General features: G+C 35.4%; 1 protein-coding gene and 2 long non-coding RNA genes across 3 annotated transcripts; 2 read left to right on the top strand and 1 right to left on the bottom strand.

Annotated features, from left to right (window-relative positions):
• Nucleotides 1-6: 6 nt before the first annotated feature.
• LOC122514577 lies at nucleotides 7-10,821 on the bottom strand. The gene is made up of 3 exons (XR_006303084.1): nucleotides 10,628-10,821; nucleotides 6,307-6,904; nucleotides 7-93 (listed from the first exon to the last, which is right to left on the bottom strand). It is a non-coding gene; the product is annotated as an uncharacterized LOC122514577 (long non-coding RNA).
• On the top strand, nucleotides 841-2,531 carry LOC122514580. The gene is made up of 2 exons (XR_006303087.1): nucleotides 841-1,924; nucleotides 2,008-2,531. It is a non-coding gene; the product is annotated as an uncharacterized LOC122514580 (long non-coding RNA).
• On the top strand, nucleotides 9,907-12,779 carry LOC122514564 (ankyrin repeat domain-containing protein 16-like). Its single transcript, XM_043631473.1, has 3 exons — nucleotides 9,907-10,860; nucleotides 11,057-11,320; nucleotides 11,499-12,779. Exons 1-3 carry the CDS (start codon nucleotides 10,539-10,541, stop codon nucleotides 11,849-11,851), a joined length of 939 nt encoding a protein of 312 aa, XP_043487408.1. The 5' UTR covers nucleotides 9,907-10,538; the 3' UTR covers nucleotides 11,852-12,779.
• The last annotated feature ends 3,341 nt before the right edge of the window (nucleotides 12,780-16,120 follow it).

Genomic DNA, 16,120 nt, shown 5'->3' with positions numbered 1-16,120 from the left:
ATTGATCTCTCGTTTCATTTTCTTCTAACGTAATTTGTTCAACATCTGTCGTGACCGTTGAATTTTCTCCAGGTACTTGTACAACGGGTTGACCTAGATAAAGTAAAAAATAAATAGATTTTGTATATCGCGATGAATGAGATCAACATTTTAAGTAGATACTTTAAAATCGTATCTACGGTATCTAGAAAAGAATGATGTAAAAAAAAAGGAAAAAAAACGGATGTTCTATTCATATTATGATAAAAAGAAACAACGAGAAAACATCGTGATTCGTGGAGTCTCTGATGGAACACGAGTCTACCGAGCTGAGTGACATCGACAAGCGGATATGTAGGACACATCGGGCAGGAAGCAACGATGGTCACGTAGACAATCGCCTTGCGTTGCGCGTCTGTCACCGTCCGCGAGGCGGATAGAACCAGGGACGGATGTCTCGCGAGAAGCTCTCCGTAAGATCGATTATCTTTCAAACGAATAATATAAAGAACGAGTCCTCTCCGTTGATTTTCTTTTAACACCAGTTCAAATTTCGTCTCGCAAACTTATTTTCTTCTTTTTTTTTTTTTTTATATATAAAATTGAGTACCTATAGAAGTTCGTTTTTACGAGGAAGTTCTTTCGAAAGGATCAAATAGAAAGTATGGGCATAATTAGGAGAGAAAATCAAAGGAAATATAATTCCACTGTTTTCGTTTTGTTAATTAGATATTTTTTAATTGCACCCGCCGTCCGTCCCTGTCCAGGGTCATGTTGCTTTTCATATGACAAGTCTGTCGTCAATTTTTATGTACGAATGGTATATGCACGACGATCGAGGTTGATCTTTAGTACATAGACTCGCAACGTTCACCAACTTTGTAATACGCAAACCATAACCGCAACGTTCTCCTCAAGACGAGTGACCTGTGGTCGCTGACACTGGAAGGTCGTTTCCACTTCACATCGACGTACCTACTCGTTGTAGTCTATAGTTTTATGATTCTACAAGCTGATCTTAGGAATTTGTTGTTCACATTTTCTTACGTTAAATGTTTTGACGATACGATAATTATATCGAACGAAGTTTTTTCGAATTATTTTAAATAATCAAGGTCGTTCTTTACTTTCTTCAAATACTTTCTTATATTACAAAGAAGAACGGAGTTCGCAGTGACCTTTCGTGCATTGTCTTTGAATTTAATATGCTGAATGCCGTGTTGTTCATCAATGATCGTCACACGTTTCTATTAATATAATCTATAAATATAATCGATGATTAAAAAAATAAGAAGATGTTAAAAAATAATGAAAACTAATCAATTATATGAAATAATGAACTATGATGAAATATAAGGAACGATAAAAAAATAAAACGATGAAATACATGCGTGATGTCGAATTTTATAAAAATGGCATGGCAGTCAAGGCGTAATGAAAAGCAGGTATAAAAGATTGAGGTGATTCAATCAAAAGTTTTAGTATTTTGATTGAGTAGTGCCGCTATCTGGTAAGTTCGTAATTGAACATGAGATATCATTTTCTTATACGCGAATCCTCGAGGAGGTTTACGGCGTAACTAATCTGACGTCAATTGAATCCCATTAAAAGGTATTATAGATTCGTTTATGTTCTTTGTAAGCCCAAAGAAATAGAGATTTTGGAATTGAAAAAGAAGAAAAAGAAATTACAAAGTTTAAATGATAGACGAAGATGAAGGAAGTGAATCTTTGTATTTGAGGTCGTTAACCTGACTCGAAGGAACCCCAAAAAACGGGATTTGAAATGTACATACGTGTACGGGATGTTACTGAATTATATGCGCAAACTTTCAAGACTGGTTGAATTCATTAAAAAAGAAATTTAAACAAGAAATGTTAGCATACTTGCATTGTAATTGAATAAGATTCGCAACGATATCTTCTGCCTTAATTATTTCGATAAGGTAAAATAAAAAAAAAGAAATATTTTTAAAACGGTTCATTTCCTGTTATATGTTTATTAAGACTTTTTTCCCATTTCTCTTAGTGAATTCTACCAACCGGCATAATTTGCATACGTATAAAGTAATAAGAGAAAGAGGACAGGAGAAACCCGAGAAACGAATTTCGAATGAAATAGTTCGAAGAAGAGTGTTACTCACTCGTGAGATCTTTCAATCGGTATTCCGGAAATTTACCAAATACCAAGGAATCTTTTCTAGATTATTGATTTTTTGTTATTAATATAACTATTCTGAATTAATATTAAGAAATAGCATTGAAATTTATCACATTTTTAATGAGCGATATAATTCGTAATTCAATCACGAATATTCTCTAATCGAATTCGAAAAGATCGAGCAGTTTCGATTTTTGAAACATGTTAAAACCACGTTCGATCTTGCGATAAAACACAAATAATTATCGTTTGTCGCGAATGCTAATTATATTACCACATCGTTAGTATATAAATACATACAAACGATTTTCGTGTACCCGCATGTTCTATTGTTACACGTTGATATCCTTGACGAGGATGTAAGAATTAAATCCGGAAATGTTAAAGTTCAACAAACGATGTTACATCGTTTACATCACATTTAATAATGGATTATTATCAAATTCATTTCTACCCCTATTCTTTTGTAGTTTAATCTTAGTTAAATGCAGAAGAGATTTCATGTGCAAAAATCTGTATCCACTACGGACTGTTTCGTAGCGCGATTAGCAACAATTTCCTCTCGTTAACCGTGAATTTTGGACGAGTTTTCTTTTCTTATATATTTTGTATTTGTTTTTTTTTTTTTTCAAGTTTCTTCATTAATTGTTATAATAAGTAGTTTTGTTTAATTATTCTCGAGAATATTCATTATTAACATTGAACGTCAAGTTAAAAAGTAATCACCGTGAAATAAGAGGAAGAAAAAATTGTTTCTTATCTTTTATTTGCGAAGATCAGGTAAGAATACCTTGAAACTCGAGAAGTCCGTAAACGGCATCGAGTGTATACACACCCGTCGGGAGATTCTGGTATGGTGTCAAGGAAACGTAAGAATGTTCATCCTTCGTTCTTAGGACTTCGTTATTTGGAACTATGACTTTAAATGAATATTTGGCGAGAAATATTTTCGAATAATTGCATTTGATTTTCGTACATCGTATCGAAATAAATCTCTCTACGTTTAGTACATAGATACTTCTTATAGTAGAATACTTTAAAACGAATTATCGTAGTTAGTTGAAAATAAGTATTCACCAAAGTGCATAGTTTAATCATCCCGATTTCTATACCGTTTCTTCAACAACATACTTGTCCTAGATATATGATGTGGGATGTTAGTAACTCCGCTTAGACTAAAGATTAGCTAACGCGTAACCTGCATACATATATTGTAAGATTCTTGTATATTATAATCATCGATTAATTTTCGTTACGGTTCGACGCACGTTTGATATCGATCTTTCGTACCTATCTCCACTTTGTACTGCATCGTACATATACTACGTACGAAGACATCACCATAGATTGAATGAAAAAAAAAAAAACAGAAAACATAAAAAAACAAAAATTATAATAGTAAGAAAAGAAGGGGGGAAGAAAAAAAGGAAGAAAATTCGTGCAAATTCCATGGTCAGCCAGCATAACGTGGCAAAGAGAGGTTCCCACGCAGGTTTCTACCCTCCCTTCAGTGTTTGCATTCCTACGCGATGTTTCACTAAATGCACGCATTGCATCGGGTTTAACCACCCTCCGGAGAAGAACCAGTTCTTTCGGCTCGCTTGCTGCGATGCGGTTGCCGCGCCGGTATCATCGGTGCTTTACGAGAAGATGGCATGAAAAAAGAAAAGACAAAGATGATACGCGTTGCTCGAGTCTAGACGTTAAACTTCAACGTACGATCGACTCCATTCTCTTTCCTTTTCTTTTTATCGAAAATTTCTTTCGAGATTTTATGTTAATCGATATATTCTCTTTCCGTTTATTTTTTTTTTCTTTCTCTCTCTTATAAAAGCCTCCTGTGCGCGCGCGCGTTCTTTTTTTCTTTTTCTTTTTCACGACAAGGATAATAATTTCACGTTACGATCCTTCCGTTGCTGTAACTATATTTTCAAATTTATTTTCATTATAAATTTTTTGGGAATGACGTTAACAGTTCATTAATATCTTACGTCGAATAAAATGCGAACCACCGAAGATTGTCGCGACCATATCGTACGTGCTTCAGCATTAATGAGAAATATTTTCGGAATTTCAGGACAGGTCCCGAGATCAAAGAATTATATGCGCTATCGATATATTTAAAAAGAAATGTAAATGCGCGATAGGTTTACAATGACTAATATATCGCAAACTTCACAACGAGCGCACGGCGATAATTTGTTCAATGATTCACGGTACACGGTCCAAGTACGTGAGCGTGTCGAATCGTTTTTAAATCCATTAAAGCGATCGGATACGGAATGACAGAGAAAAATAATTCATCCCTTTTCGAAGGTTTTCTCTAATTTTACATAAGAACTTCGCGAACATGACATATAATTGTCATTTCGTTGAGAAGCAAGGACGTTTCCTTAACGTAGTATGAATGTACTACGTGCGATGAATGAAGTATGAGAGCCGTTGCACAGCTCGTTTTTATTACGAAATATTAGTTAGTACTCTGTTTCGGTTCCTAGTTTCTTTAAATCTTCATTATCGTTGTGTAGAGCAACACACTCACTATTCATTTCTTTAATTCAATGCTGTTCATTGATATTTAATTTACCGTTTGCAATAATATTTAATCCAAATTTTATTTTACAATTGTCATTAATAAATCATTGAGAAATAGAAATATTATTTTATTATTCTAATTTGAATAGAAAAGAAAGAAATATACTTTCGTTAATTGTTTCTCACGATCATTACGATCGGAATTCTTTTATTACCGGTTTGCATAAATAAATTTTCATGTGAAATTTGATCTCTTATGAATCTTCTTAGATGCTTTCATCAAAATATTCCCTGAAAGATATATGATTTAATTGACATCAAACATTCGATCGACAAGCACACGAGTGATGAGTCAAAGCGAGTCAATTTTTTTATAATTAGACTGATCAATTATTTGCGTACGGTTTATATCTACTTGTTTTATAACGTTCTCACCTTTGTTTCAATATACATTTGGATTCTTTGTATCATCGTTAACCGTAATCGCGTAGTATAACGATTCGCCTAGTTATCGCTTTAAACTTACAATTAGTTTATGAAATTATTCCAATGTCACGCGAGTTATGGTCAACGGACAAAGGAAGGGAAAGAAAAGAGAGTAAGAGAGAGAGAGAGAGAGAGAGAGAGAGAAAATGGGATCAAAATGCACAGAGAAAGTTATATCGTTCTGTTTTCTCGTTGACGTTTTCAACGATTAAAGAGAGCGAAGTAATAATCTAGACATTGTTTGCATTTTTTTATTTCTAGGACATGTCAGAGTAAGGAAGAGGAAGAGGGAAAAGGAATGTTTAGTTGTTCTATGAGGAATGTCCTCGAGTATTATTGAGTAATCAAATTTGAAAAACCTTTTCAAGAGGTCGATTGATGTTATCGATGTTTAGCGGTGAACGCTCTGCGCCTACGATATGTTCATTCCGAATGCAACCTCGGTATAGTCATTTAGTGGCTACGTGGCCCTTGTCGAGGTTAAGGCCTTCGCAGTCGTAAAAAAGATGACACGTACCATATTAATTCATAGTTTACGGCTTATTTCGAAAAATTCTCTTTTGTTCGCGCGAAGAAGAAAGAGGAATAACTTGTTCCTTTCATCTTCTTACGCGTCTTCTCGTTTAATCGATGATCACTTCAATCTTCTCTCAGACTCGTGTTTTTCTTTTATACAAGATAAAAGCTTTGCAATTCACGCGGTAAAAGGAGAATTCTTAGAGATTGTGTAACGATGCATAATATCTTTAGTAGTATTATTTACCGTTAATGTGTAAATCCCGAAAACAAGGAAAACGTTGAGCATCATTTTTTCATTTACATTAGAAAAATTATTAATTACTAACAATAAGAATAACGATAAAATAAAAGGGCCGGATTTTTATAATTTAATGTATCTCATTTGTTATAACGCACATTTATTCGTTCTTGAATAAAAGAGTTTAAAAAACTGTGAGAATTCTCCTCGCGTACCTGTTTTAATTTTAATCTTACACACTTTTTGCTTCGTTCACGAATAATTATAAATTGAAAAAGGGTTCAAGTATCTCGTAAGAGTTTCATGATTTGAACTATCTATCGGTATTTTACTCGTTGCTCTAGAAATAAAAAAATAAAAGGAAGAGAAATATATCTGTTGTAACTTACCTTTGCAGAGGAGTATGAGGCAGAAGAATAAGACAATCATTTTGGAGAACGCGGTTGGTGTCATTCGCGGCAGTACCACATTTATCACTGCGTGTCCTTGAAGAAGAAGAAGAAGAAGAAGAAGAAGAAGAAGAACTACTGAGACGTTCCGTATTACCAGCACAGGGCCGACGTAGTACGTCGTTGCGCACGTGTACTGTCGTCGGGACGTCGAAGCGCGTGCGATTTGTACCCGTACAACGATGACGCATGTAAAACCCCCTCCGAGTTACCGATTTATAAACGTTTAAACGTTAGCTCACGAATAGAAGTAAAGAAGCTCCGTAGAAGCTGTTACAAGAAAGCTTTTACTGCTGCTGCTGCTGCTGCTGTAGCTGCTGCTGCTGCTGTTGCTGTTGCTGCTGTTGCTGCTCTTCCTTTTCACTATCCCTATCTCTCTTTCTCTCCTTCTCCCTACTTTAGTTCTTGCCAGTTCGTGTTTCTCTTCTAAGGCCTCTTCTTCTTCTTCTTCTCTTCCTCCACCTCCACCAACTTCCCTCTCTTTCTTCTTGATACTCGTTTCTCGTACGCTTTTCTTCTTCAGCTTCAGACTTGGTCGCTTCGAAAATACATTCAAAGATAGAATTCGCGCGGCAAAGGATAACGACGTGCTTTCTTGTTAAGGAATTTGTGGTATTCCACAAGCGTACACACACACACAAACACATACACTCTCTCTCTCTCTCTCTCTATACCGACCTAAGCTCATGCATTATACACACATATCTAAGATAAGAGATAATCCCTACCTGTTTAAAAATGATTCTTTCTATATCAAAATTTTTGTATAATAATTTTCTTTTTTAGTAAAAATAACTTTGGGTAAATGATCAAATAGTAATAATAATAATAATAATAATAGATAGATAGATAGATAGATAGATAGAATGCACTGTGTTTAATTTTAAAAACGACACTTTTCGTAAAAGATTATAAACGGAAGTCACGAAATCACGGAAAATGAATGATTCAATCGATCGAGAGGGTGTCGCTTCCTTTCGTTGATTCGCGGAAGGCAATGAAGAAGAAAAAGAAGACGTTCGCTTTGTGGGATAGCAGTAATGTTAGGTCGGTAAAGGCCTTTGAGTACGCGCACGCTCGATTCTTGATACGCCGGTACAGGCAAGCGAGCAGCAGACAGGTAAGCAAGCAAATAGACAGGACAGGCGCGGCCAGGTGCGCCCGTAGTCGACTGCAGCCGCAGACGATCGCGAGCTTGGTACCCACGTCTCTCGCTTGCACGCGCTCGCGCTTTGAAATCGCGGCCTCGTACGCGCCAATAGACACGAAGGAAGGGAGAACGGAAAGCACAGCCCGGAAGGCAGGAAGGAAGAAGGATGAGCGAGAATCCAAAGAGGGACGACGTGGTTGGTACCTCTTCGGCGTCTATATGTTCACGCGATCATGATTATTCTACTCTTTTCAACGTTCAACAATTAATTTGAACTTTCAAATTCGTTCCATTGTTATAAAAGACTATCTTTTTTTCTTTTAATTTTAATCTAATTTTTAGCTATTTTTTTTCTTTTTTTTTCTGTGTTTTACATTATTATATAAGAAATAAGTTCGGAGAATTTGATTGTTTTATATAAAATTTCATTGTTCTTTTATAAATCATAATTTTGATTAGACGTATTAGACTATTTACAAAATATCATTAAATTGGCTTCTATTACCTTTCTACGATTAAAGTCGATAAAGTCCTCTCATTGAAAACGGTACGAAGTGGTACCGATAGGGTTTATTCGTACAATTAGCCATGGTAACGTAAAAGGATCGATAGACTTGTTCGTCGCGTTATCGTCGAGTTATCCAATACACGATTGTCACTGGTGTGTCCAAGATCGATGTCCAGCAAATACATACACCGGTATAGTCATACAGGTATTTCCTCTCTACCTTCATCGATCAGGATTGCGAGCGAGAGCCGTGACCTCGAAACGATCGATCGATCTCTCATCTCGGTGCAAGTAAACCAAGTAATTCTCTTACCCCGTGAACGGCTAATCACCTTCTCTATCACTATATCCCTACATTATTGTGCTTTCTCCAATGAATTAACATAATATTTCGGGAACGGAACACGAGCTGACTCATGAACAAGTGCTGACTAATTCTGTTATTTCCAACGATCCGTAGCAACTTGTGACATCAACCGAGCGTTCGATTACCGAGAGATAAAGTGCTGAAAAATAGGCGGGAAATGACTGGAACTGGAGAACAGTGCCTTTTTCCTTATAAACGAACGTACGATAAGATTTAGCGATAGCCATTTAGTAATTACGTATGTACTTATGCACGTACGTGCAATATATACATACGTTTTGGTATGACTGATGAGACAATGAAAAATGTCTTGGGTAGTCTCTACGTTTCTACGAGAATAATCATGATACTTGTACACTCGATGACCTTCAAGACACATCTAGCACGTTTATATCGGACTGTACATCCTTGAACTTGTACGCTTAAGAATCTCGCGAACTACGTGGAAAAGGATCGGATTCGTTCCTTTTTTGACTTCTTTTTCTTCTTCTTCTTCTTCTTCTTGTTCTTCTTCTTCGAAATCGATATAGACGAGTCCCGTCGTCTGTAGAATCTATCACGGTTCGAAAAAGTGCGAAAGAAGATGCGGCCTCGTTAAGTATGCTCATCGTCGTACCTTTTGCGATGATGTACTTGAAAAGAGAATGTAATGTAATTCTTACCGCTCGTTTTTCCTTATAATAACAACGAACGTGGAAAAAAGGATGAGTCGAGTTTTGATTCGACGAATTTCATTGGAAATTTCGAGGATAACGAATTTTAATGAGGAAAATACGCGACGAGATAATTTCTCGATAAGTGAAACTGGCGCCAGGAGATCGTTGCCAATTATGAAGTATCTATTGTACGGTCAAATTGTAGTTATCGAAGCGACGATCACGTACTATTAAATTCGCGCGTAAATCCGGTCGACGATCGTCGCCGACGCCGAAGTCGACGTCGTTACGACGATAGCACGCCTTCCTGCTTACATAAAGACAATGAAGGTCTTGTCGAGGATGTGAAAGTAAACATTATCGGCGGACTGTCCCCTTTCCTCCCCTAGAATTGTGATAGCGTTGAAATCATACTTGTAGAATACTGACATCGAAAACTTCGTATCGTATTTCGTACGAGCTCGCACGGAACTCTTCGCGCAACTTTGTTCCGTTTCGAAAATCGTTGACACCGTTATTTAGAATGGTAAAAGTATTGTAACAAAGAGAACGGATCATGGATGGCTCTACGATCGAATTGGAGAGAGTGATTTTAAAGAGAAGTGAAAAAAAAAACGGAAGAAATATTTATGTAATCAGGATAGAGAAATCTTGTTAATATTAATATTCCAATAAAATTTCTTATTTTTTTCTAATTAGATAATCTAACATAAGATCGAATATATGTGAATTAGTGTATATACGTTTTAAGATACTACGAGGTACTATTACCGAGAATTTACTTCCTATTAATCGGATAAATTTCAGGATTGTTTCGTTGAAACGATACAAGCGATAGAACAACAGAGATAGAACGATGCAACGACGATTATGTCAAAACGGCGACGAGGAGTTACATAGTATTAAGTTTTGATCGAACCTTGAATTTTAACGCAAGTAATTTTCTCGCGAATCATCTTTTCTCAATTGTATAGAAGATTATGCAAGCGTTGCCCGGAAATACTTAATTGGCAAAAAATTAATCGCATTGTTTCACAGAGCCGACATAATACATGGGTGCAGAGATATAGCGTTAAAAAGTGAAGTTGTTAATTAACTTCAAAACAAAGCGTTTACATGAAATCCTTATATATGAGAGAGAAAGAGAGAGAGAGAGAGAGAGAAGTGCGCGCAATTTCAATTAAAAGAATATATTCTTTACTAACGTGTTCTTTCAAATTTCACTTATACGATCACCGAACGAACGTTTGAAATTTCGCGCTTATTTTTAGTTCCAAAAGAAAGAAGCGCCGTTGCTAGATGGCAGCATTTACCGTTACCTCAACGATGCGTTTTGTGATATCTGGAGATATCGAATGTATTTCTACCGAATCGTATCATTGATCTAACGATAAATTCACAATAGTTTCGAGTCGTTTCACTTGCGATTATTTCTCGAGAATCGAAAGGAAATCGCGCGCACTTTAATAAATAAAAAGGAGTGCATTGGAAATGTCAAAGGGAATAGTAGTACCTAACCTATCCCGTGATTATTTACATGCCTGTCAATGCGGAGACTTGTCAAAAATCCAAAATCTTACTTTAAAGTACGACGTACAGGATTGGACGGTTTTTCGGCATGTGGTTTCCGGTGACACTCCTATGCACGTTGCAGCGCGCGAAGGTCATCTGAACGTAGTCGAGTATTTGTGCGACTCTTTCGAAAGACCTGTTGACTTTAAAGTCAACGTCGTTAACAAGGATATGAAAAGGCCGCTGCACGAAGCAGCACAATTCTCGCGTATCCACGTTCTACGTTACTTAATAGAAAAAGGTGCTTTCCAAAGCGAACAGCTCTTAAACTTTCTCCTTTCATTTTTATATATGCATATATCTCACAAAATTTATTTCTTTTCCTAAACGGATTATGATAATTATTACAATCTATATTTTTCCATATGGCTTTGTTATTTATTTGTTCTTTCGTTTATTATTTATTTTTCATAATGACTTTGTTCTTTTCCTTTCAGGTGCAACCATCGACTGTTTGAAGCGTGCCGATTGGACGCCACTGATGTTAGCGTGCACGAAGATTGGTAGCGAGGCGTGCGGGTGCATCAGGATATTACTCGAAGCAAAGGCGGATCCTTTGAGAAGGAACAAAGACGGTTGGATACCTGCATTTATAGTTTGTCGTTCTGGTGACGTTAATGCACTTAGTTTATTTTTGGATTACGCTCCTGAAAGTATTGCACTTCGAAGTAACAACGGTCGTAGTACTCTTCATATAGCTGGTAATTATAAAAATAACAATCTTTTTACAGTTAAGATAAGAAAACTCGAATTTAATATCTTTTTTTTTCTTTTTTTTTTTTTTCTTTTACTCCTTTAACGAGTTTGTAAATTTAAGTATACGTTTCAGGCACGATTTTAAATCCATGGTTTCTTCTACGGTATTTTCAACTTTTATAGCTTTCAACGGACACGAGGAGATAATCGATTTGCTCTCAACTGCGGATCCGGGTCTTGTAAATGCACGTGATTCATCAGGTGCTACGCCTCTTCACGAGGCTGTTAAGGGCGGGAATTTAAACATACTAAAGCGTTTGATACAATTGGGTGCGGATTTTCGCGCCGTTGATAAGGTCGGTCAAACAATCCTACATATAGCTTCATTAATAGGAAACGTGGTAATGTTGGAATATATTTTAATGAATAATCTAATTGATCTACACGAGAAAGCATTTTTTGATGTCACACCTTTGATCGCAGCTCGTCGAAGTAAACAAACGGACGCGATCGACTTGTTAATAAAATGGAGCTGAGAGATAACGATTTTTGTTTTGTTTAGAAAATGGACAATGATTTAAACCACAGATTTTTAATGATTATTTCTAAATCTTATTTCCTTTACATTACTACAATTGGTCATCGAAATTAGGATTGAAATTGAAGATAAGGATGAATGATTTTTCTTCAGAGATTGGTACACATTTATTTATCCTTTTTCTCTGTATCATCGGACAGTCTTAAAGAAGCAATACAAAATCAAGAAACGGAGATTTCTTATTCGATTTGGAAATACCTAAGTTTTACAATCTTGTCTTTTCTGCGTTCCTAATGCGCGCAGGCAGGCAATGGCGGAAAGATCTTGGCGGTTCGCGATAATTAAATGAATTTATGGAGGAAATATAATTGTGTAAAACAAATAAAAGGATAAAGATCACAGAAAAAGTCGACCTAAATCGAGAATTTTGTCCCTCGGCTCTCGAATAGCATGTTTTATCATGACGATGGCTCCGGTCTTTGGATATACATATACATATAATAACTATTATGATTATTCCAAAGAAAGTGTATGTGTATGTAACGCTTTTCTTTTACAAAATATTCTCGCTTGGTGTCTTTTAACTTTGTTTGCATTGTTATGGCCATTTTATATAATCATTATTTTGAACATGGACTTTTTTTCCTTAGTTAAATTTTTATTTTGTCTTCTCGTAATAAAAAGGGATGCTGGGATGAAAGCAAAAGTGTTTTAGGATTAAAAGAACGTTCGGATAATGCGGCACGAATATAAGATTATAACGATCGGGGATCGAAGAGAGGATTATTGTAATTATCTTCGTTTAATCGCGGAAAATAGGATGGACGGGGAAAAGAGGAGGTAGGAAAGCAGAGCGGAGACGTAGGAGAAAGGAGTCGAACGATGTACGAATATACTTTATAAAATAGCTGCGAATCGAACATGCATTGCTCGTATATCTGTGTTCATCCTATTAACGTTATTCCTTTTTTTCATTCCCTCATCTTTGTTTTTTCTTGTTCATTAACGATTTAAATACACGTTCACAATACGAATCACTCGTAAATATCCATTTTCCCCTTTCCTTTCGTCGAAACCTACGTAACATTTGTTTTTTTATTTTTTCCTGTTTTAATTCTTTCTCTCTCTCTCTCTCTCTCTCTTTCTTTCTTTCTTTCTTTCTTTCTCTTACATATTTTTCTTTTAGCGGATTCATTTATTATAAATATCCAATGATTATTTGAGGTTTTTGTCTCATTTAATATTTTTTTACTTCCTCGTTTAATTTATTTACATATTAACTAATTTACGCTTGGGACTTAAGTTAAACGCTCTTCTTACGCTCTCTTCGCCGTCACAACGATAGTATTTAGGATTGGTTTACTACTTATTAATTAATTCGCTTATTTACTTTACTTTTGTTCACATTAATCTTTATGGTGCGCCGTTAATCTCTCACTTTTTTCTCTTTTTCCATTTACATTAGAAGTATTCAACATGTACAAAGCCTTATATACATTATTTACAACGCTTTTGAGAGTTATCTTTCGTCGACGATTAATAATAATAAAACGTCCGCGCGTCTTTTTCTCTTTTTTCTTTTTCTTTTTCTTTATCATTATCATTATCATTATCATTATCTTTATCTTTCTTTTTTTATTCGCATGCACACACTCTCGACTTGGCCACGTTAACCCAAATTTTCTTTCAGAAGAGATTGTCGACATCGCCAGAAGAGAACGAAGGATTTTATTAAGTTTTTTCGAATGATGAAATCCTTGTTTGTTTCCTTGGCTCGTCTTCATAGATTGGTGCCCCCCCCTCTCTCTCTCTCTCTATTTTTTGTTTGTTTCATTTCGCTGCATTCATAACTCTTCGGTTTTCGATTTACGACACGTTAACGGATGGAATATGGGTGCCTTAACGATTATCTGGCAAATACGTTATTATTACGTCGATAAGATCTATATGGTTCGATCGTAGAAAATTATAACTAGTTTTTTCATGCTTTGCAATCTATCGGGCCCATAGTAACATCTTACTTCTTACATCGAATAATACATATTGTAGTAAATAAGTAAACACGTGTATCCTTCGTTTCTTTCCTCTTTTTCTTGCTTATTTTTTTATTTTCTTTTTTTTTAATCGACAGAAACGAAGTTTTCAAAATCTTCGAGAGAAAAAAAAAGTATTAACAATGAGCCGTAAAATAAAAAGAGAAGAATAATTGTTTGACGTAAAAAGTTAGTTGCGTTTGTATGGACCATAAACGTCGAATCGTCATCGATTGAGTCGATTTCATTTGAAATTTAAAAACAAAATAAGGATACAAGAATTACGTATAACGGGGAGGGGGGGCCGTGCTTTCTTAATTACTATAAAAATGGCTTCCCTTTAATAATCTATCATCCGTAATCGTAATGAGGCAGCACGATTATATTGCTGTCATCGATGACGTCGAATTGTAGTACAATATAAAAAGACAAGACGAATCGATTCGATTTCAAAGATGTTTCTCTCTTTTTCTCTTTCTGTCTCTGTCTCTCTCTCTCTCTATTTCTCTTCATATCCTTCCAAAACAAACATTCGAAATATTAAAAGGGATAGAAACGTACGCTCGCACATATTCCTCGTTTTGTTCTTTGACAGCATATATTGCTTATACACAGACAGACAGATAAACGCACGCACGCACACAAACGCATCATACACACTCGATCATTCGTTAAACTTTTTTTTTTTTGCTTGCTTTTTAAATACAACACATCTGTGGTACCCTTAAACGCGACTCTAATCGCTTTTACGTCAATTTTTCTTTTTTCAACGCGTTCTCCCCTTCTTTTTCATCGTCGTCGTCCTCTTCTTATTCATCTTCTTCTTCTTCTTCTTCTTCTTTTTTTTCTTCTTACTTTATTATATTTTTTCAATTTTTTCTTGACGAACGCTCGATCGAGCGAGAAATAAATAAAGCCATGGGGCGACGGCGATGCTATCCGTGTTATTTCCGAGGCGAGCATCGATCGATTAGACATATTCATTATTATTATTATTATTATTATTATTATTATTATTATTTATTATTATAATTATTATTATAATTATTATAATTATAATTATTATTATTATTATTATTATTATTATTATTATTATTATTATTATATTTTATTTTATTATTATTATTAATATTATTATTATTACAATCATCATTATCGTCATTATCATTATCATCATTATTAATATAGTTCGCGTGCGTTCGATACTCGTCTCGAATATTATCTTTAATCGACGCGCACTCTTCCGCGTCGATCGCGAAAAATGGCAGCGGTAAAAGGTAGTAGAAGAAGTTTTGTCTTCGCGACACGACGATAGGAAGAAAATAGAGAGGAACTCGACGAGACCTGCTTTTGTTTCTAATATCACGAGAGAAAGAAAGAGTCAGGATCTTCCGATCGTCGGTCGACGATCCTGCGTCGGCTTTGTGTCGCGCACGTATTCTTCTTAAACCGAGAAATGCTTTTTTTTTTTTAATTACGAGCGGTGATAAAAATAAATAGCGCACGTACGTACAAGAAGATGATGATGATGATGATCTGCATCGTGTCCCATTGGATATCTTTTTTCTTTTTCTTTTTTTCTTTTTCTTTTTTTCCTTCTTTTCCTTTACACACGTATTATTAACGTTCTTTTTTTTTTTTTGTTTGTTTGTTTTTTTTTATTACGACACTTAAGTTTCCTTTAAAAAATAGTAAAAAACAGTGACTAAGTTTCATTAGCGATTTTTTCCATTCGCTTGGAAAAAATTGGCTTTTATATCGCCTACATCACATACACGCGCACTATCTGCTCTCTCTCTCTCCTCCCCACCCCCCTTTTGTTCGATAGTACGCAAACGCAAACATACACATATACTACTTTTATTCGCACGCGCTTATATACTTCCATACGTACATACATACATACATACATACATACATCGTACACGTGTGCACGCATGCACGCACGTACACGCAGCAGCAACAACCATCCCTGTGTCCTTTCTTTTTTTTCGTTCGAGAACATCGTGTTTTACTGTATACATACATATACATACATATATATATATACCTTTTTTTATTTATAAAAATAACATTCTTGGACTAAAACGTAACATTTCGAAAGCAATGTACAATGAGGAGTTGTGGTTGGGACGACCGACAAAGGTACTTACTTTTATTTACTTACTTACTTATTTATGTATTTACGACTGTAAAGTTACGATTTCATCTTTATATATTTCGAATCGATATAT

Source organism: Polistes fuscatus, unplaced genomic scaffold (genome assembly GCF_010416935.1).
Source record: "Polistes fuscatus isolate 324 unplaced genomic scaffold, CU_Pfus_HIC Scaffold15, whole genome shotgun sequence".
Classification (NCBI taxonomy): domain Eukaryota; kingdom Metazoa; phylum Arthropoda; class Insecta; order Hymenoptera; family Vespidae; genus Polistes; species Polistes fuscatus.
Note: the sequence above shows the minus strand (reverse complement) of the source record. Positions and strands in the feature narration are given on the sequence as shown.